This window comes from Megalopta genalis, chromosome 17, assembly GCF_051020955.1.
Source record: "Megalopta genalis isolate 19385.01 chromosome 17, iyMegGena1_principal, whole genome shotgun sequence".
NCBI lineage: Eukaryota > Metazoa > Arthropoda > Insecta > Hymenoptera > Halictidae > Megalopta > Megalopta genalis.
The window spans coordinates 5,258,404-5,279,871 of NC_135029.1; the positions used below are offsets into that span (position 1 = coordinate 5,258,404).

General features: G+C 35.9%; 1 protein-coding gene across 10 annotated transcripts in view; it reads right to left on the minus strand.

Moving 5' to 3' along the window:
* The window catches only part of bru3 (CUGBP Elav-like family member bruno 3), a 492,049-nt gene that overhangs the window by 151,145 nt on the left and 319,436 nt on the right, over positions 1–21,468 (minus strand). For 2 of the 10 annotated variants that reach the window (XM_076527178.1, XM_076527177.1), the window contains exon 1: positions 13,925–13,993. The exons of 4 other annotated variants lie outside the window; for them this stretch is intronic. In XM_076527178.1, the coding sequence (XP_076383293.1) occupies positions 13,925–13,978 (54 nt within the window). In that variant the 5' untranslated portion in view covers positions 13,979–13,993. Of the gene's footprint in view, positions 1–13,924; positions 14,048–21,468 lie in introns of those variants that run through there. 4 more of the 10 variants (XM_076527181.1, XM_076527176.1, XM_076527179.1 and 1 more) reach the window with 4 other exon arrangements.

The window sequence follows — 21,468 nt, forward strand, 5'->3', positions numbered from 1 at the left end:
GCTATATACATAGTAAAAATGTTTCTCAAAAATATGTACGACCACTGATATGTTTAACATGCTGGTAGAAATTCGTTTGCCTTGCACAGCATAGCTGATGTTAACACGAATTCAGAAATTTATGATAGTTTGAAAAAACATATTTGGCATTAGCACTTAGGCGACCTATTCTTACAGAACATCCTAGTATCGTTAAAACACGTATTTGTAACTGTAGAAACGGAAGTTAATATCGCCCAAATGGTGCTCGCAGGATCAAGGAACACACACACGCAGAGAGCGAGAGAGAGAGAGAGAGAGAAACATGCTTATTTGAATGAAATTCGGCCTATGTTGTCTCATCGGTCACGGTGAAACATTACCATCGTTCGCTGGGAAAGTTTCTTCCGGCGTTGACAAGACAGATTGTCATAAAATAAAAGTGTCGGGTGAGAAACGGTGACGCGGAACGGCAGGAGTCAAAATAAGACCGAAAAACAAAGAAGGTAGATGAGAAAGGGATAGAAATAGGGTAGCAAGGGAAAAGAGGACATCGTTTCCCCCCGCTGCTTGTACTACCCAACATTTTGGTTTGCGAAAATGTGGAATTCCAGAGCTCGACCTTCTGTACCGTCCTCACGAAGTCTTTTGGACGACTGCGAATGGGTCGAGAGCCCAGAGAACAAATAACATTGTTTATTTGTTGGACGGATCGCGCTACCGCAGAGCGCTCCAGTTCGTTCCTAGGGGATGAGAATGCATGATTCATGACGCGGGGGACACGGGACTGTACTCTGATCCCCTCTCCATCCGACCAAATTCTCCTCCCTCTCTTTCCCACTCTTTTCAGCCGACTGTTTTCTCTTCGGGATCCCCTGCTCCCTTTTCGTCACTTCGAAACTGCCGCGGTGTCAGCCCGCCCAGAAATGTGTTATATGGCAGAACTGTTTGGACAAATTTTGTTTCCGAATCTTTCTTCCCGCTCTCTTGACCTGCATATGCATTGTCCGGATTTTTATCGTCGTTCTTCCCTCGGATCCGCAAACGTCTTATTGGCCGGTCATAAATAACGTATTTCGTAACGGCACGCTTATTCCGATTCAGGTTGTTTGTTTCGCTGCGTCGATCTTTTAGTGTCATCTCTGGAAAGTGACAAGGTGGTTGCTGCTTCAGTTTATCGGTTTGAAAACAATAAATATAATGGTATGAAAAAATATTAATACGATTTACTAATGAAAGAAATATTATTGAACTAACAATAGTTCAATAATATTATTAATACAAATTAAATATGAAATATGTTAGATACATGTAGAATTTTCACTACAGTAACTAACAAGTAAACATACTTAAATTAACGGCTACTTGTTCTTTATTATGAAAATGAACTACAACAAATGCGATGAAATATTCGAATAAGTTGTGCGATCTTGCTAATAATTTTATCAAACTTTTTCCAAAAAAAAACGTAACTTAGAACATAAAATCTTAACGTTGACAACTAGAATACAAACTATATGCATTTATCACAGAAATGTGTAGGTGCAGTTTAAAACAGTCAAAAAATAATATATTTTATAGAAATTTTACTTGAATTATTTTACAGAAAACGAAATTCCTATCCGTCTCTTGTCGAAGAATAAAATGTATATATTAATTTTACACAGTCAAGTATACAGATTCACATAGTAAAACTATAAAATGCTCAAATTGTTTAACACTAAACCTACCAAACAATAATACTAACTGGCATGTACTGCTTCACAAAAGTGAGAAGACCTAATTTATTTGGAATTTGTAAAGTTTTTATTATAAAACGCTTGAATAAGTTATATTATTGGAGCAAGTTTTATAATAAAAACTTTACAAATTCCAAATAAATTAGGTCTTCTCACTTTTGTGAAGCAGTACATGCCAGTTAGTATTATTGTTTGGTATATATATATATAAGGAGTATGCACTTCATTATGCAAGAATGTCGAAAGAACCAATTGTAAAAATGGTTAGCGAGCTGGTATTTTATGGCGCAAGTAGCCGCAGTCACGTCGGAAGTTTGATAATCTGCTGCTTAACAGAGGTATACCATGGACGCGCATCACAACCATCTGTCTTCGTATTCGCTACTCTTTTTTCATTATGCACTGGCTGCCATAACATAAGAATGCTGGGGAAAGAACGCAGTGGGGTGGAAACGTACGTGGCAACCCCAAAACTTTTTCTTTGTACATGCAAGTCATATACCAAGGGGAGCTGCGTTGCAGGGGTCAGTGCCACGACCATGTGGAACTCGCTCAGTAACTATGCTCGCCGACACAAGATTTCCGGGTTCATGCTCTTGAAAAGGCACATTGTTTCACTGCGCTCGCATTACGCGGTTCGCTACGAATCTACTTTTTGGGCCGTTCTTATCCGCGTTGCAAAAAACGAAGTAATTCATATGCTGTACACTTTTTGCATATCTGTATCAATTTATTTGAATTTGAAAATGTTCGCGATTATGTTTTTGGGAAATGTTTTGCGCCATATTCTTGACTATTTTTGTTCTTCAGTATTATATTTTACAAGTTTAGAGACTGATAAATTACTATTCTGTATTGTTTCGCAAAAATGATCATTTAATTTCAATTGTTTCAGTGTTAGTATTGAAATGTCGTCTTTATTTTGGTAAAGCTATTATGTTCGAAAGAATTATTAAGAATAAGTGCCGATATTAATTGCCGACAAAATATAAGTTTGTATTATTATAATAGATATATATAGATATAGATATAGATATCTATTATTTATAATAGATAGTGGATCTTTATGTAATTCGTCGTTTACATGCATTATTTTCTAGGAGCCTGAATAAGGTAAATGTATGCATCGGGTGAAAGATTTATTGTGATAAGCATAAACTAATAACACAATTAATTTTCGTTAATACGTTCGTCATCTTGCGTTTTATAAACTTGCCGTAAAGATCTAGGTACAGTTACCGATAAAATGTTTAATCAGCAATGCATCAATCAACTCAGGATAACTATTTGTACTGCTTAAGATTCCGCTTGTCGAAAGATTAAATAGGACTTTGTGGATTCAGATTCTCGCATTCGGATTGTCATTATAACGGAAAGAATCAGCTTCGTCATGGAGTATTATATTCTAAAGAATATAGAAGGATAACCCTGGTTCTATTTAAAGAAGGAAATCTTTCTCAAGGGGTAGCAGCTGCCTGGTGACCTCGTGACGCATCAAATTAATATAATGAGATTATAACCCTTAGAATCGCCGGCAGGGTCGGTAAAATACCAAGTCAGGATAGAAAAGTAATCCCTCGTGTCCTTTATTATTTCAGTCTTTCTTTAAATTCTGATTACTCTTCGTTCCCATTTGTATAATTGAAGCTATCATTTATACTAGTCTTTTTACCTTTGCCTCCATTACTTCGTACATTTTCTTTATACGCTTGAATAGTTGGATTTGTTCATAATTTATAATACACGGGTTGTACACGAGGTTCAATGCATTTAAGATATGACATAAACAATGTTTTATACAGATAAAATACCAAAGTTTAAATACATTAGAAAAATTTGAGAACATTGTGTTATTGTTTTCTCAATTTATTAAAATTATTAAAAGAAGAAATACATTTCTATTTAATTTAGGTTTCCTATAATTGAGTCAGGCCATTCTTCTTTTGCGAACATAACATGGATAACATAGATTGTTTTACTTTTTATAATCAACTTTAGATTTATCCAATCCATATGATCCGTATCACTTATGTAAAATAAAAATTGTCTAACTCAATTGTAAATTGTCAACTGATACGCTTAAACTTTTGTAATTATTACTTGTAACTTATTAATAGACTGCGGATTTTATACATTTCTGACTAAAATAACTCGGTTAAATACAAAACTGCGAAGACACTAGAAGAATTGACGAATTTATTTTGTATAAAAATTCACAGTCCACGGTGACAGTTTTCAACATCGGACAACGCGGAAAGGGAGAAATAATATAGACACAAATGTCGTTGGAAAGATTTCAAAATAAGCAAACAGCACCGTCAACTGATTATTCCTATTTCTTGCTAAATGGTCCGGAATATTATTGGGGCAAGAGCATAACGCTATCATGGCAGGGGGGTATAAAGATATAATGGAGGAAGTAGCGTGATTCTAGAGAGAACAAGAGCGACTAGGACAGGGGTTAGGTCACTTTAAGCACTGTCCTCTGGTCAGGAAATTAAACTTTGAGCCGAGTGCTGGCTATTAGGCGTTTGTTGTTGTTTCGTTGTCAGGGGAACTGGATGTTTGTATAGATACCGGAATTGAGATACGACGTTTTACCCCTCTTACGTCTCTCCGGGGAAGTTTAACGCAGAATGCATCGTGTAAATGTCACTTACTACCCGGGGGATCTGTACCAGTCAATAACGATTACTAGGTGAGGCTTCCGCGGAATGTATTGCGGGGCATAGACGTGGCGATTAACGTAGACAAGCATTAACTACCGCCCATTACCGGTGGTTCCGTTCCGTCCAAATAGTTCCACTTACAGTTGATTCACGTATCGCATTAATGTCAGTTAACGATTTCATCGAGTTCATGATTACGCCGCGCCGAATTCGACGGCACGAGAAAAATCGCGAGAAACACGGCCGATCCCGCTATATCGCTTTAAGTACCAGGTACAGATTTCAGATTGACGTTTACGGCACAGGAATACTGATACACGAGGACACCATGAAAAATGCAGCATCGAGTTTACTCGGAACCTACCATTGCTATTCTTTCTACATTGATTGAACGTTAGAACACCGCGAAAATGGCACGAGATTCTCTGACTCGATTTCTTTGTATGCAGAACTTTAGTTCGTTTGACACCAAGGCGATGCACAGCGGGACAAAGTGACAAAGTTTGTGTCAAAATCAAAGAACTTTTGATGGAAATGAGATACAGCCATGATTTCGTCGCTAAAGCTGATTGTCACAGAATAAGCGAAAAATAAAGAATGTCGCGTGAACATTTTTTAACCTTGAAGAATGAAATTTTGTAACCAAATTGTGATTTATCTAAAGAAAATTTCTTTTGTGACATGTTACACGTGTCAGTAGATATTAACACGTTGATTTCAAATCGGATCGCAAAATTTATCTACCATTTCAGAAATTCGAAAAACGTCGATTTGAATGAAAACAATTAAGGAAGTCGTGATTGTTTCGTTGAAATATTTCAAGTTTAACATAAATTTTCAAAATTAAAAAATGTTCAGACTATATTCTCTCTGTTTTCTGTCATTCCACAACATTTCAGCTTTAACGTAAAAAAATCATCGCTTTGATCAGCATAAATATTTTTTGACTATCTAGTTTCCTGACAATTACTATTTTTACATGTTTCATTCAGGTCTATGGAAAAACTAATGTATGTGTGGAAGGAGTACCTTACATTATAAATAAAGTTCGGTGTGTTAAATCAAAATATAGAAAATTATATCTTCACCAATATCGTTAGCAATAAATGAGAAGTAAAATGATTATTCTATTTAATTATTCAGTTTATAATTCCCTGGCAACCCTCTACACTGTGAACGTATGGCATTCTATAATCTGCGGTGACCTTTATTGGAAACCATTTGTTTCTGAGTCTATTTATGATGCACAAATGATCCTACGGTGCTTCGTTAATTTTTGCTTTACACCTTGTATCAACAAGTTGTGTTCTATTTGTAAATTCATATTTAAAAAAAAAAATGTAGTTCGACGGTAAACAAAAGTTTCATATCTAGAAAGAGATATGCGCATCTCTAAGAGATTAAGAGACCAAACATTCCATATCAGAAAAGAAAAGGAAAGTATTCGATAGGAACAAACGTGTTATTCTGAAAGAATAACCATTCAATTTCGACCAGGAACGGAAACAAAAGTCGACTCGAAAAAAACGCGCGTGTGTTCTCGTAATCTTGCTTTTACTCCATTCACAGTGTCATTCACACGCCATTTTTGAACCGGAAGAAGACAGTTCAATCAATGCTGCACAACGAGCTTGTCGGTACCCGGAAAATTGGTGATTGTTGAAACAGCAGATCCACATGTCGGCTTTTGAGGCATGGTAATGATTGTTTTCGTAAGAGAAAAGACAATACGAATGTATTTGTTTGAAACTGAAGTTGAGAATGCATTTGATACTTCTTAAACCCTTGGCTGCTTCAACATAAATTTTCTTAAATCGGTAATAACATGACACAATAAGTACTGATATACTGAATAATTAACACCAATCATGGACACAGTTGTAATGACTCAAATGTTTCGTTTTAAAGAGAACATGAATAGTTTCTAGTGCAAAGATCAGGATACCTCAAATTTGACCTCGATAGCTATTTTAAGAGTTAAACCATCGCAATTGTAATATTTCCCAGTGAAACTCTTTAGAACATGTGACATAGTTGTTGAATCGTTTGACACAGATCGTTTGCATACATGTGCTATCGAGCATCCCTTAACCGAGTCACCGGAATGACGTTCTTTTTCCTTTTATTTCACTTCACTACAATTTAACCACTACAGTGAAATCAAATGAGAATAACTTCTAACTCACGATCAAATTTACGAAGACGGATATACACCGTCTAGAGTATTTTTATACTTTAGAATAGACATAAATTCTGACTAAACCGATAGATGAAGGCAAATCGTCTCTGTTTGAGCCTTAAATCCCTCGACCTTCTGTCAAACGTTCTGGAATTTACAGTGTCTCCGAATTGGTAATATAACAAGGAACGGGGTTGCGTGAATTTGCATGAAAAAGTGAATCGCGAATGTAGAGTGACATTTTTTCCATACAAAGCTCAATTTCCGAATAAATCGATAGTGCAAATGTAGAATATTCTCCAGTTAACAATATTGTTCGTCGTTTTAAAGTGTTCTGAAATGGAATTCTTTGGAGTCGACGAATTACAGCCCTAGAAGCGATAACTTGGTTGACAACACAATTTTATTAACATTCGATCGGTCTGTTGGTTTCCCACCCTAGTTTTCCGATACAATCCAAGACCTAGAACACTGTTGAGGAAGTTGTCGCGTGTCCACGACGGTTCATTTATGTTCATGTAACGTGGTATGTACGTAATGCGCATTTTTAGACCGCGAATCTTTCCGCAAAATAAAAGCTTTCTGTATCAATTGCTAGAAGCAAGAGCCAAATGGAAATTTCTTTCTTGCCCTTATAACTTTTACAAGTTGAACATGACATATTGATAGTTTCTACAGTTTTAAATAGTATAGCATGGACTCGATTCTAACACAAATGTATAAAATCCGTATATATAGTTTACGATATTACATTAAAGTTATACTGGAATCAGTCACGTTTTTCGGTAGAAATTTTATCTAATAAAAGAAGAACGACAACAAAATCGTTCTTACAGTTCAAAACTATTTTCCGATACCACGTCTCTCTGACTTTATCCATAATTATTATTAGAAATACAAACTGATTCATAGAAATTAAAATTCTTCAACCATAATATCTTTTAAGTTCATATACTCGCTAATGAAAGATATTTCCTTTTTACCAAACAATACGTTCATTTATGAGCGAGAAATTGACCGACATACTCATTTCGTTAACATAACCAGCCTATTTTTTGTCGCTCAACAACTGAAAAACAACGCATTGATTGATGCTAAAGTGTAAAAAATGACAGTCTTTTTCAGCGAAGTAGCTAATTTCGCTCTGCATTTTTTGCTCGTAAATAAACAACACGAATAATTAGCCGTAAATTAATTTGTGCAGCAAATGTATACATATATTATTCAGTCCGTTACAAAGGAATACGTAATATACGAGCAGTGCACGATATTGACGGGCAACTTTTTGCAACAGGTAGATCAGAACACTGAATAATTAATTCGCTGAATAATCGATGAATACGCAAGCGGTAAATTAATGGAGCCTTAGGTTCGTAACCTAATCCCAAGACGCGATATACCATAACCGAACGCTCAAGTATATTCTTCGAGCATTTTGTTGCATTCCGTGCCGAGTCTTCGATAATTCGTGTCATCATCAGCCCCGTGCACTTAGAAAATCGATTCCCTTAAGAGGCACCACTCAAGACGGATAGTAATAAGTAAATGTGTTTGCTCAGCCCAGAGCGCGCATCACGAGCAATTAATTAAGCTCGATTATCTATGTACACTGCGGGAAGCAAGTCTTGCTACTGCCAGATAGATGCTGAGTAATAGCCATATGCTCTAGGAAGCGCACCGGGTAGGTATTCCTGCCTGTTTCATTCTACTTCGTTGAGGGGAAAAAATAACTTTCGCTAATCACGTTATAAAAATTTATTATTCATTTACCACCGAACCAGATTATATCAAAGTTTAATACGCCCGATGGTTGCCGTGAGATTTTCAAAGTCATTTCTAAACTCACCTATGGATCGCGCAAAGATAATGTTAATGACGCTCCACAGGGTGTCCCATAATTGTGTTAACATCCGGAAAGGGGTGATTCCTGAGGTCATTTGAAGTAACTTTTTCCTTAGCGAAAATTACGAGTTATTAACGAAAAACAGTGACCAATGAGAGGCGAGATCAGTTGGCGCGAGGCTGCCGAGCCAATGAACGGAAATCGGGTGTTCGATCGCTCGTTGGCTGTTCCAAAATAGTAACGATATCAAGTTTTTATTGCTTTTTCTCACTTATTGATGATATTTTCTAAAATATATTTGTAAAAGTTGAACCAAATTATTCTATAATTTTTCTTTTACTAGATTACAAGCATCCCAGTGGACATGTTTATTTAATATAAACTTATTGATATTTATAAACAGACAGTAAAGCTTTTGGAAAAATTACAATATTTTTAAAGAAAGCACAGAAAGTATAGAATTCTTCATCGTAACAGTGAAGTATTAATCATAGGAATAGATTTTATGATTTTAACGTTTATATTACCATTTAACATTTTCTAGATGTTAAAGATATAGTTGTTTTAACACTGACTGCCACGTTAAAAACCCCCAAATTTAAGTAAAATTATAGTATCTTCTTCAATTAAATTAAAATTGAAAATTTAAATTGGATGATATTAATTATTTGTTAAGCACTCTTACTTTTTGCGGATACCAACAAACTTAGCAAGATATAGTAAATTGGCATACAAATTAATTTACGAACCTGAGCAAATAATACTGTCATGCACGTATGGGAGACGCGCGGCAGTCAAAGTGTTAACGAAATAACTCTGAATTTCCATACCAAACATAAAACTGATCGTCGAATGTCTCTCACACTTTGTATATATACTTTCACCTCATCATTTACCAATAAAAGTTTCACTTTCAGCTCAACGATAATTTCAATGAAGCGCAATAACAGCGATCAGCTTGAATTCGTAAAACGCGGAAAACTATCTTCGTAATCCTCTCGCAGGTTCTCTCGTATTTCAAATAAAATTTCATTCGAAAAGCAATTGGAACCGACCAATTAATCACAGTGCGATTATAAGGACTGATCGAACTCGGACCTCTTCACAAGCATTTTGGAAAGAACCGGATCTCCCGCAGCAATTAAATTAACCGTGTTTATGCTCTCGATATATCTCTCTCCTCTCTTCGGTCTTTTTGTAACCTAATTCTTTTCTCTCACGGGAAGTCCGATTCCAAGAAAGCCACGCAAAATCCAGATAGGGGATAGGTGGAGGTTGATAACTGCCAAATTGAATGGTGAATGGTCGCTTCGGAAATTGAATAAGCTATCGTGCCTGAACCGAGCCGTCGAGCGAAGCCTGGTATTTGACCTGGCTGCGTGCAATCAATGTACTGATTGGAGATAAGGGCTCACCCTGTAGCCCCTGGCATCCTCTCCGGCATGATTTATATATGTACGGTCTTCGCAGGCGATGTATTCATTACTTGATTACCCTTCGGCAAGTTTATACCGTCGTGACCGTGTAACGAGCCAGATATCGAGATACCTTATATTGTGTCCGCCCCCAATCCACCAGCTACGCATTCTTGTTCTTATTGCGGCCCGGGTAATTAGATCATCCGGCTTCATCAGATCAAGCTTTCTTGTTTCTCAATTTTCCAACGATCCCGTTCCTACCGCTTCTTCATTCTTCTTGTCGTAAATATGCTCGTAACCGATACTGTAACAATGAGCTTTTCCTAAAGATTCTCTTTCTTTTTAATCCGAGTAAATCATAATCCATGAGAAATACATTTTTTGGAAAAAGAGAGAGATTATTCTTTGTCCATGTATTTTCGTGCTTGATGCTTTCGATTCATAATCGAGTTTCTGCCATTTGAACATGATAGTCATTTGATAGTTATTAATTGAACATTCCTGTTCGAATATTTTTCGATATCTGCAAATATAACCTTGATAATTTCAAGTTGTTTTAATTATACGTTTTACAAAATACAGTATCTTTTTACGAGAACTGGTGGCATAGATTTTAAGTGGCTTTCAAGTGATAATGAAGCTAAATGCTCGAAATAGTCTAATTTCTGTGTGATACATACATTTAAAATTTTAATCCAGGGCCGTTTAAGGTATCGAAAGGGTCTAAGACCGCTCAAGGGAGGGTCGGTTTGTATCCATGCAAAAAAACTGTTATAAAATACTATATTTCTGTTCGAGGTATATTTATACAGCACTGTTAAATAAGATATTCAAGTGCCTGCAAAACTAAAATATAACAAATGTATAAAAGAACATTGTTGAAACAAAAATACAATGTTTAAGATTCTGTGAACATTTTTTTCCCTCTCTTAACCCGAGAAAGATAACCTACGTCGCAGAGGCGCCTGCGAAGACTGTTGATTTTTGTTAATTTTTCATAGAGGTCTAGTGATTTAAGTTTAAAATTACTTAAAATATAAAAAAATATAATATAAATGCATTTTATTTTTACAATAATGCCAAACCTTTAAAATGACTAGATTAACTTAAATAAATATCCATTGTTAGTATAAAATTGACGCCTTAGAAAAGCATGCGCCTCTGAAGCGTATGGTTATCTTTTACGTACGTTGTCATATGGTTATCTTTCTAGGGTTAATCAGAAACTGAATTGCTTCAAGCACAGGGTTTTAAAAGAATTTCGAGAAAGTTTGACTGTGTAAAAGAAAAAGCTTGAGTGTCTTCTTACCGTGTACGAAATCTGGGCGTCTAATTGGTAGAATGCGATTAAAGTGGCTAGCAATCGTAAACAGAAATTGTGTCTCACCCCCTACGAAGCATTTCCGCGAGTCGCTAATAGAAATGAAGGATATGATTAGGGCGCCGCAACGACGTTTTAGTAAATTCGTTTTATCAGAGCTCGTAGTTCAAGGGATGACTGTGCGCCAGTAGATACCGGGCTCCAGTTAACTTCAATAATTTGCCGTACGCGTATCCAACTGGAAACTGTACTCTCCGAAATCTGTAGCCGCGCCTCTGCCGCTAATACGGCTAATTTGTCGACTGCTCCAAAAGCAAATGCACTTCTCTCTAGGTTCACGTCGGATGCCACAGAGGAGCGAGTGATTCCGGGCTGTCTCCTATCAGATTACGTCTAAATGGATTTCAGATGGGCTAATTGGCGAATTAATTGAAATTCCAAGATTAATTGGATCGTTTCGACAATTGATATTCGTCGAAACCCCGTATCATTTTTCTGTATTCGTCTGATCGAACGACGACGAGTTTCTCCCGGTATACTCAACATTTCTCGCGCGCTCAACTCTTATCAGCCCCTTCTGTCGATCTAACATTTTTCTCACAGACGACAAACGTTCTGATAAATGTCACTGTGTGTGCACCGCTATTATAGTTTTTCAATGAAAAACTTTTTATATTTTTAATTCGAGTAGAAAGAATTTGAAAATTTGATTACTCATCGTTCACTTATGTTGATTGACTAAAATGTGATAAATCGATTGCGGAATTTATGTATTTATGAGTATTGTGAGTAGGTGAAGTACGTAACAGTAAATATGAAAAGATAAATTTAACAATGCTGTCAGATTGATCGAATTTATTAAAAATGTTATGAATGAAATTAAATTCTATTCGTTGCATTCGAGGTGGAGTAGTTTTATTTTGCATACAGTCCAGTAGTCTAATGATCAATTCAATTAAGTCTCATACGTCCTTCGAAAACACCATAAAATATCCCTGATATTTCATGTGTATTCTTGCTATTCATTCATCAAATGAAAAGATTATGATACATTTACATATAACGTCTCATTTTAAAGAAATAATTTTGCAGCACAAATAAAAAGAAATCAAACATTTAACAGTATACAAAAGCAGAAAATGTGCGTACTTCGATCCCGTAGAACGTAATAAGTGTTAAAAATTGAATGTCAATATGTGTCTATAATATTGATATACCCATAAATTTTCGCAGAATATACTGTTATAGAGCGTTGTCAACGTTAATTTCTTTTTATTCGAGCAGAGAATGAGATTTCAGGTAACGATAATTTCTATTGAAGCGTAAATTGTGAAACACGCAATTCAGGTTCGAACGCGTTAGAAAATTACTGGCTCGCCAACACGCCTGCTAGTCATTCCACACGCTTCCATCACGATTATAAATAGGATTCATGTTTTATTATAAAGTGGAAAGCGTCGGACGATGGTGCATCGCGACGTGTAGCACACGGAAAAATTGTAAATGTGTAGGCGCGAATTCGATCGCTCCGTGTGAAACGAGTAGATAAAGTTAGGACAAATGCGATCTCTGTAATTTCTCTCACGTTTCTGCTATCGAGTTTCCGTCAAAATACAATTTTTATTTGTTGTTGGTTGCTTTCCTGCATTTTCGACGTTCTGAGTGCACAAATATTGACAACTACTTGTTTTGTTTTTGATAAATTATTAAATACGTGCGGTATTCTACGCTTTTTATCATTCTTTTTAAAGAACTATAGTGTGTGAATTTAGAAATTGTTTACCATTTGTTCCTACGTCTACGATGTTTTAAACTTATTCTGCCGTGAGAAAACTTGTTTAATGGTTACAATTTTATTAGTTAGGTTAGGTTACAATCACTAGTTTGCATTATTTTCCCTGACTTATTCCTCATATTTTGTAGAGAATGTTTATAGAAATTGTATGGAGCTACATTTTTTTCTATAACTATTATTGTGTTGAGTATATTAAGTGATTATAAATATCCTGGTCTAAAACATTTTGTTTGTTTGTTTTAACAATGTATTTTGATGTGATTCTGTTATGTTTTATATCTCGATTTCGACATATTATTGTTTTACAATCTAATGGATTTTGTATAATGAAATTAATGTGAGTAATAAACACTTTTATAATCAAACAAAAATAGTCATTCTAGAATTTTTAACTTCCAGGATGAACATTACTTCTAAGAATCTAGATAATTACTTACGAAAAATCATTGCAACATAAGATTTTCGGGGAAACGTAAAACTGATTCTCGAGCATTTCTCTTAATTTGTGTAGATCCCTTTGTCTCGCGCTATTTAGAGCGTAGACAATCACAAAACCACATTGTGTCGGTTTAAACGTACTCCAAACGTCGATTTACGCATGTAAATCAATGAGTTAGTCGAATCGCCTGCATCTCAACTACGTCCACACTTGTAATGTAACCACGAATCAAGCTTACAGCTCACTGACACGCTGCCAGATAACCAACAGGATTGCTTCTGGGATTTTCAGATTAGTTTCAACGTGTGGTACTAACCGACCTATGTCTTTCGAGCCAGTTTATCATATCATTTTCAAGAAAAAATTCAAATCATCGAATGATAAAAAAGGAACATAACCTATTCACTTTAAGTTTTAACCTTTTCTAGTTCTAGAAAGATTTTGATACTTTCCCAATACAGATGTAATTCAATGATTCCAGAACAGAACTGTATGCAAGACACGTGACGTAGCCTAAGTAGTGCAATATGCTATGACATAACCTCTATACAACGCGTGAAATGGGTCCAGCGAATTGCAGAGAAAACCGCCGTCATCGCAAACACTTCCAATTGTTCCAAACACTCAACCTGTTCACTGGAACTACTTTGACATTTCTCTCTCTCTCTCTAATACAATACAAACAATATTTTTATCACGTAATCCAGGAGCACAAGATAACCTTTTCATTGATACTCCGCCATTTTGGTGTACTGGACACGTGAGAAGAATTTCGCCGAGAAAAGATTGATTGTCGATCTATCGATATTACGTCACGTGGTCAGAGATTTGGAAATGGCTGTGCCGGTACTGGATGAGGTAGTTAATTAATTATGCTCTTAATTAATTTTCTTAATTATATATGTCTTAGTGTGTTTGCATTAAGTGTGACGAAGAAAACACTAACTACGTCGATACAAATTGTCAGTGAAAAAGAGCGTGAACCTGGACTTGAATTTTCAAAAAACTAGCAAAAGGTAATGTGCAGTCTTCAAGGATTTCATTGCATGCAGTATTAATCCTAGCCATAGTATTTAAATAACTCTTAAATGACAAGGATTTTTAAGAAATTAAAAATGTTTTCGTTGGATAACTTAATCTTATGTCAAAGTATTAAATACTGCAAATATAGAAAATGCACTGTATATCGATGTATACTGATCTCATTTGAATAGGTTAATTATTCGTAATCAACTTTACGAGTTGGACAGATGGCGCCAGGTGGATGATGTATTATGTCGCTTGCCCCTCTGAGAGTATTTTAATAAAATTTTATTTCTTAACATATTCTATATTAAAAAAAAACTGATATTGTTAATAAAAAAAAAACTGATGGATTGACTACGAGGACGAAGTAAATTTATGAAACACAGTAAAACTTCAGTCTCAGGACTATACATGTTTCCATTAACCCTAGAAAGATAACCATATGACAACGTACGTAAAAGATAACCATACGCTTCAGAGGCGCATGCTTTTCTAAGGCGTCAATTTTATACTAACAATGGATATTTATTTAAGTTAATCTAGTCATTTTAAAGGTTTGGCATTATTGTCAAAATAAAATGCATTTATATTATATTTTTTTATATTTTAAGTAATTTTAAACTTAAATCACTAGACCTCTATGAAAAATTAACAAAAATCAACAGTCTTCGCAGGCGCCTCTGCGACGTAGGTTATCTTTCTCGGGTTAAAGCTGTTTACTGATCGAATTTTTGTATCTAAAGTTAGCGAAGGTGTGATAATTTATTAAAACATATTGCTACATTTGCTAACTTATCAACAATCCCCAAACATGTAGAAACGTTACTAAAAAGATCATACTATAATTTGAAACTTAACATTATTAAACTTGTATGTGATTAAAAGTTGCTAAACGTAAAGAGGTGGTAGTAAATGAAACGAAAAAATTTATAAAATCGACTGCAGATTTCGCTCACTTCTGATAAAAACAAGCGAACAATGTTCAAAACACCAGAAAGATAAAAAAAAATATTAGAACATGGATATATTATTTTCAATTTATTAAAGTAGTTGAAGAAACGCGAAGAGAACTATTCCACTCTTGTTTCTTCCACAAAGGTCGTATTTTGCAAACGATTCGCAGTCTAATAATAAAAATGTTCTAGGTCGAATGAAATATCCAGGGTCTGAAATTAAAATAGTTTCGAACTTATTGCACATTCTCAAATACTGCGTACCAGGGAACGTATGCAATCGAGCATACGTGAAACGGTGTCGGTTTATTAGCATTTCCAACCTTGGACTCAAAGGTTTCAAACATTTCATTTAACGAACGTAATGCCGCCGCCCCCGTCTAACATGCGTATTTTTCCGTCCCAATTGTTTCCCCGGTAGAATATGATGCACTGTTTCGATATCAAATTTTTTACACACCGCGCCTGCTCGGCACGAAACACCCATTCGCTTGCTATCCAATTTCTCACTCTTTTTTTTACTCGCCACCGATCACTTTTTTCCCTAACACTGTACAAATATTTGAGAGTCGGCTACAGCCCCGGCGAAAGAGCATTCGAGTCGAGTGAGCTTTCGCGTCCCCAGGCCAATCACCGTTCACCGATTGTAATCTAAGCCAATGCCTGGGTGCGCATTAAATGTCAAACGTTATTCGTCCCTCTATTTCGTGACGCCAACGGCGACGACAACGACGTCGTCTACGTCGATCAACGGCCGCTGCCGTTGCCGCCGGTTTATCCGACAGATGTTAGGAAACCATTCGGATACGACTTTCATAAACGTTTAACGACGCTTCGTTCCGAATCTCGCGGTCTTAAAGTGCTTTAGAGACTTCATCCACCTGAACAATGTTCGATTTCGGGATCGTGCGACATGTCTCGACTATCCTGTCGATTGCAGGTACTTAACAGTTCGACGTACATAGGAGCCACATTAAACTAGTAGTATAATGGAACAATATTACTGTCAGAGAAGCATAAAGCTATAAGTTACGATCGATACAATACTATTTTCACACTTTCATTGCTGTTATCCTGCGTACGATATGATTACAAATGATTTTCTTAACGTTAGAGGAACTTTTGCAATTTATTTTTCGTGATTTCTAAAATGTTTACCTGTATTTTGGAAATCAGAAATTCTTTTCCAGAAAATTGTATTTGATTGTTATAAGAAGAAAAATAATACTAGGTGATAAAATCTTTAATTATATCCTTTTTAAGAAACAGATTACTTTACTCATTCATTGAAACAATGAAAATTGTTTTCCTCCTCCAACAAGTACTTTAATATGTATCGTAGTGTAACAGTTATTGAACGTATAATTATTAAGATTTAATCATAAATGATTTATGTATTGATTTAAAACGAAAAATGATATTACTAGTTGCGTACTAGTACTTACTAGTATAAGTTATATACACTATTCACTTTCATGGAACATTTGTATATCATCGTATATCAGATATAGACTAAGTAGTTATTACACTGAAACTATTAAACTAATATAAATAACTGGTTTTAGATTTTTTCATTTACAAGTGCTGAAATTATAGAAATGTTTGTGTAAGAAACATTTTAATAAACTTCTTTACTGCATAACAAGGATCGTACGAAATTTGAGCAAATCCAATTTTGTTATTATTATAAAATAATATACAAAGACTTTTTCATAAATGAATTTTGTAAAATGAATTTCAGATAAAAGTAGTAACTTCTGTGTCACATCAGGAAGTAACGTACACCATTTACTTGGATATTAGAACTGTTGAACCCTAAACACGACTAACGTATATTGTTTCATAATATTTAATTTAATTTACTTAATACGATATTTAATTTACTTGAACTTCGCATGGTACAAATTTATGAATAAATTTCTCACATAAACGTGTTCATAATTTCAGTAATGGAAAGAGAAACAATTAGAAACCAGTCGTTTTTACTGATGGTCGAAGTGTTACTAAGCCATTGCTATATTATTGTATATCAGTTGTTGAACGTGTTAAGAATAAAACACAATAGATTTTTGTATCGATTTAAAAAAGAAAGAAAAGCGTTGCTATTTGCGTAGTGGAGTCGAATATCGCAGCAAGGTGTAAAATGGATTTCAGATAAAACTAGTAATTTTGCCCCCTTGCCCAGGAAGTAATATTAACGAAAGTTTGTGAGGGTTTATAAATATCGATGTATATCGGTGCGCTTCCTACTCGAGTCCAACGCGGTATGCAAGTTCGAGAACAGGAGGTCTGGTTTTAGGATTGATGAGCCAAGCGAAGCAGCTGAACCGTGTGGCGAGCTACATTACCACGGCGTTATGCGCTGGCACATTCACGTGTGCTGCTGCATTAATTGATGTACGTCTCTGCATCAACATCGGCGCGTCTTCTCGTGAGAACCTGTCATGTGTTCTGTTCAACGTTTCCGATACAATCGCGTACCGCACGTGTAGCACAGGCAACCGTCAACGCGAAGGAAGGCCCTATCGACAGGAAGACGTGTTTACGTGAAATAATTTATTTCCTGCAGGCGAACGGAACGCACGTTTCAAGCCAATATTGCATTTTAACCGTTCCCGGGTGGATAATTTTCGAAGAGAACTGGAATTGTTGGGCGCGCCATAATTTTACGGAATTTCGTAAGAAATTTCTTTCTTTCGGAAGAATAGAGACAAGAGGATATTGAAATTTATTCCGACATGAAAATTGAGGCGAGGTAGATATTAATCGAGTTTATAGGTAGTTAAAGAGTAAAAATAATAATAAAAAGGTACTTTTACGAATAATACTTTTTCGTTTAAAGTTGAAGTGTTAAACGATATAGAAAATGTTACAATATTCAGAAAGAAATAAAAATTGGTTTCTCGATTCAATTAAACATTTTATTTATTAAAATGTACACCATTTGATTGCATTTATTTTTGCTGACGCGTTTCTAGTTATTTCTAAATTGTTATTTACACTTTTAAACATAAATTCCTACATACATGTTAATGAAGATTGAAAAAGAAGAAATAACGCATTCGAATGTTGTTTCCATTGTTCTTCGTAAACTATATATTTCTAATTTTTTAGATAGAAATACCGAGCTTATTGTTCATTAGATGAGTACACGTATTTTTGAGCAATAAATCAAATAAATACATTTTTCGAATTAAAATTGCTTCGTGTCTTCAAAAAATTCATATTCAAGGTATTCTTCGTAGGCATGAACAATAGGGGGAGAATACGTAAGGAAGGAAATATGTAAATGATGTAATGAATGCGTCAAATTGTGTACAGGCACGAAAAGAGGGTACCACAATTGCTTGGTATTGCATCGTCAGCGAAGCACACTTCATAGAAATTATTCTGATAAGGAACGAGAAAATTTCCTTCGCATTTGATGTATGGCACTTTAACATTGAACACTACAGAAAACCTGCTATACGAGAGTTCTTTACTATACGCCGGGAAATGATATGGTCTACATTGTCTGCTCGAATCTTTTTTTTAAATTTTCGTAAAAAGGAACTAATAGTATTAAAAGTTTATGTGATACTTTTCAGAGATCCAATGAATAACTATTAATTTATATAACTTTATCAAATACCTTGACTAAATAACGTTGCATGGAAGTTCTTTCGACGTTCCGTGTTTAGAGCCGAACAGTAATAAAAAAACTTTCCATTTACGAAGTCTTTTCCTGCTACTGAATTTGGAAAAAGTCCATTTCCGGATAAGAATAAAGCCCGAGAGCTATACCTCTCTTCATAAAACATTCCGGTTGCTTCCTCTATTGGAAATCTAGCAAAAGAAAACAAAAACACCTCGACGGAACAATATCGCGAAAGAAGTATCGAGAAATTGTGTTTTACACACAATAATGACGTATGGTTTTGTATCAAAAATTATGGAACGTTAAAGCAATATTAGCTCGCAATTCTCATGTACACAGTAGAGTAAAATTTTTTACGAATTTTTTGCTACATTTCTTTCTTTAAAAATACACAATCTTGAATTTATGGAATTGTTAAACAGTAATCTATACACTTATCTAAAATACACAGAACTATGTTAAGGTTTTCGTTAACTCAAAAAACCATTTTTATAGTTTTCTACGCAAACGGAGTGAAATATAAACTGAATTAACAAAACGCCGTCATTTAACATTTTACTTTGAAATTCGTACAAATTACATAGAACGAAACGTACTGCATTTAAACATGATGGAGGAATAACAAAAAGTAACATTTAAGCGTCTGTTTCAGGTTAAATTAATTTGAAAACCGTACTTTGGTTAATAAGACTGTTTTTAAAAAGTTCTGTTCGGGATTTCTGTAGATGGAAATATTTGTATTACAAAATTTCTTCTTCTTAATTTCAGTCAACTTCTTAATTCGGTGTTCTTCAATCTTACTTATGTTCTCGGATTGTTATACTCTTCGCACTAAAATGTCTAAATGGATGAAATATACCTGCAATTATAAATCTATAAATTTTTGAAATGACTAATTCTTCAATCGTGATGATTATACGTATCTTTTCAGTATAATTTCACTCTCTTTTCTAACCATTCTAGGTACTGATTCTTAGGAACACCAGTTGAATATTACGCATTTGTAGTACGTTCACGTTTCTTCTAGGATTTGATCTTTGTGAAAAGACTAGGGGAAATCTAGTTTAGCGATAGAAAATCTCGACAGCACACGACAGGTTTCATTTTTTTCGTTACCTTGACAGGGAAGCAGTTTTACGATTTTTATAAGCGCTACTTCATTCTAAATCATTTTAAATAACCATTTTAAGATATGTTAATCCATGTTATCCGAATTACATGCTTCAACCAAAAAGATACTATGTACTGTTTTGGTCGTATATCTTGATTTGAGAGTTTTTCGTATCTGCTACAATTTTCCTGGACCTCGTACGTTGAATTTTAAACGCATAATATCTTAAACGATCATGTAATTACGTATCTATACACTATCTACCTACGTCGCCTCAATAACAAGCCTAAATAACTTAAAAATCACGCAATTCTCAGGCGTTTCACGTAACTATTAAAAAATACGTATCGATCTAGGGGTACATCCCTACATTTCGCACTCTTCTAGTTCCGTTTTTTCCTATCTAAAACCATCCGTCCCTACCCAATTTCTAGGGAAACGATTAATTTCACGTTTTCGGGCTCCGAAATTTCCATAAACAACGATTATTACGCCTAAAGAGGTCAATTCGTAAAGCGATCAGGTGATTATAAGCCTAGACACTTTTTAACCACCATTTAACCACCGGTTAACCACCGTTTCACGCGGCGTGTAGCACGTTCTACGGGCGATGGATCAATTCGGGTATCGTATATTTCAGCTCGCTCGTAAGGCATTATCTGGTCCCGCGATAAAGATTCGCGTGATTCACGGAGCATGTTCGAGGCAGGCCGAAACATAGACACGCCCGCTATTGAGCAGCTGCGTTTCTTTGCGTGCGCCCGCACGTACGCGTGCTCAATGCACTCGCCGCCGCGTACGCGTACATGCACACGCGACGCGTACCGAAGCGCGTAGATACGTATACGTATACATGCACACGTGCGGTGCGTCCGCCGCGTATGCAAAGGTGGGGAGAGGAGATGCTATTGTAAACGTTCGGCGCGTACAGCCTGTACGACATATGGATACACATAACGCAACGGTAGCACACATGCTCCCAGAAATAACCGCGCGTAAACAGACGCACGAAAATCTTTTACGGTTTCGGTGCGTGAGCGAGCGGACGAGCGAGCGAGCGACCGACCGACCGATGTAAAGGGGCGGGGTATCAGAGACGCATGGGAGCACAGGAGGGGCCGTGCATGAAAATCCGAGGTGCTCGTAAACTTCTGGGATCCATGCATTTTCGCGGCCGTCTATCGCGGCGGCGTCTATACAGAAGAAGCATCGGCTCCGGTTTTTACGATCCTCGTATGCATTTCCTGTGCTAGTCATACGTCGCGAACGACTTCGTGACCGGAATCCCCCGGCGTGCATAAGAAAACACCGTCCGCACGGGAAACTTCGTTACATTTCAATAACACCCGCGTCTGGTCC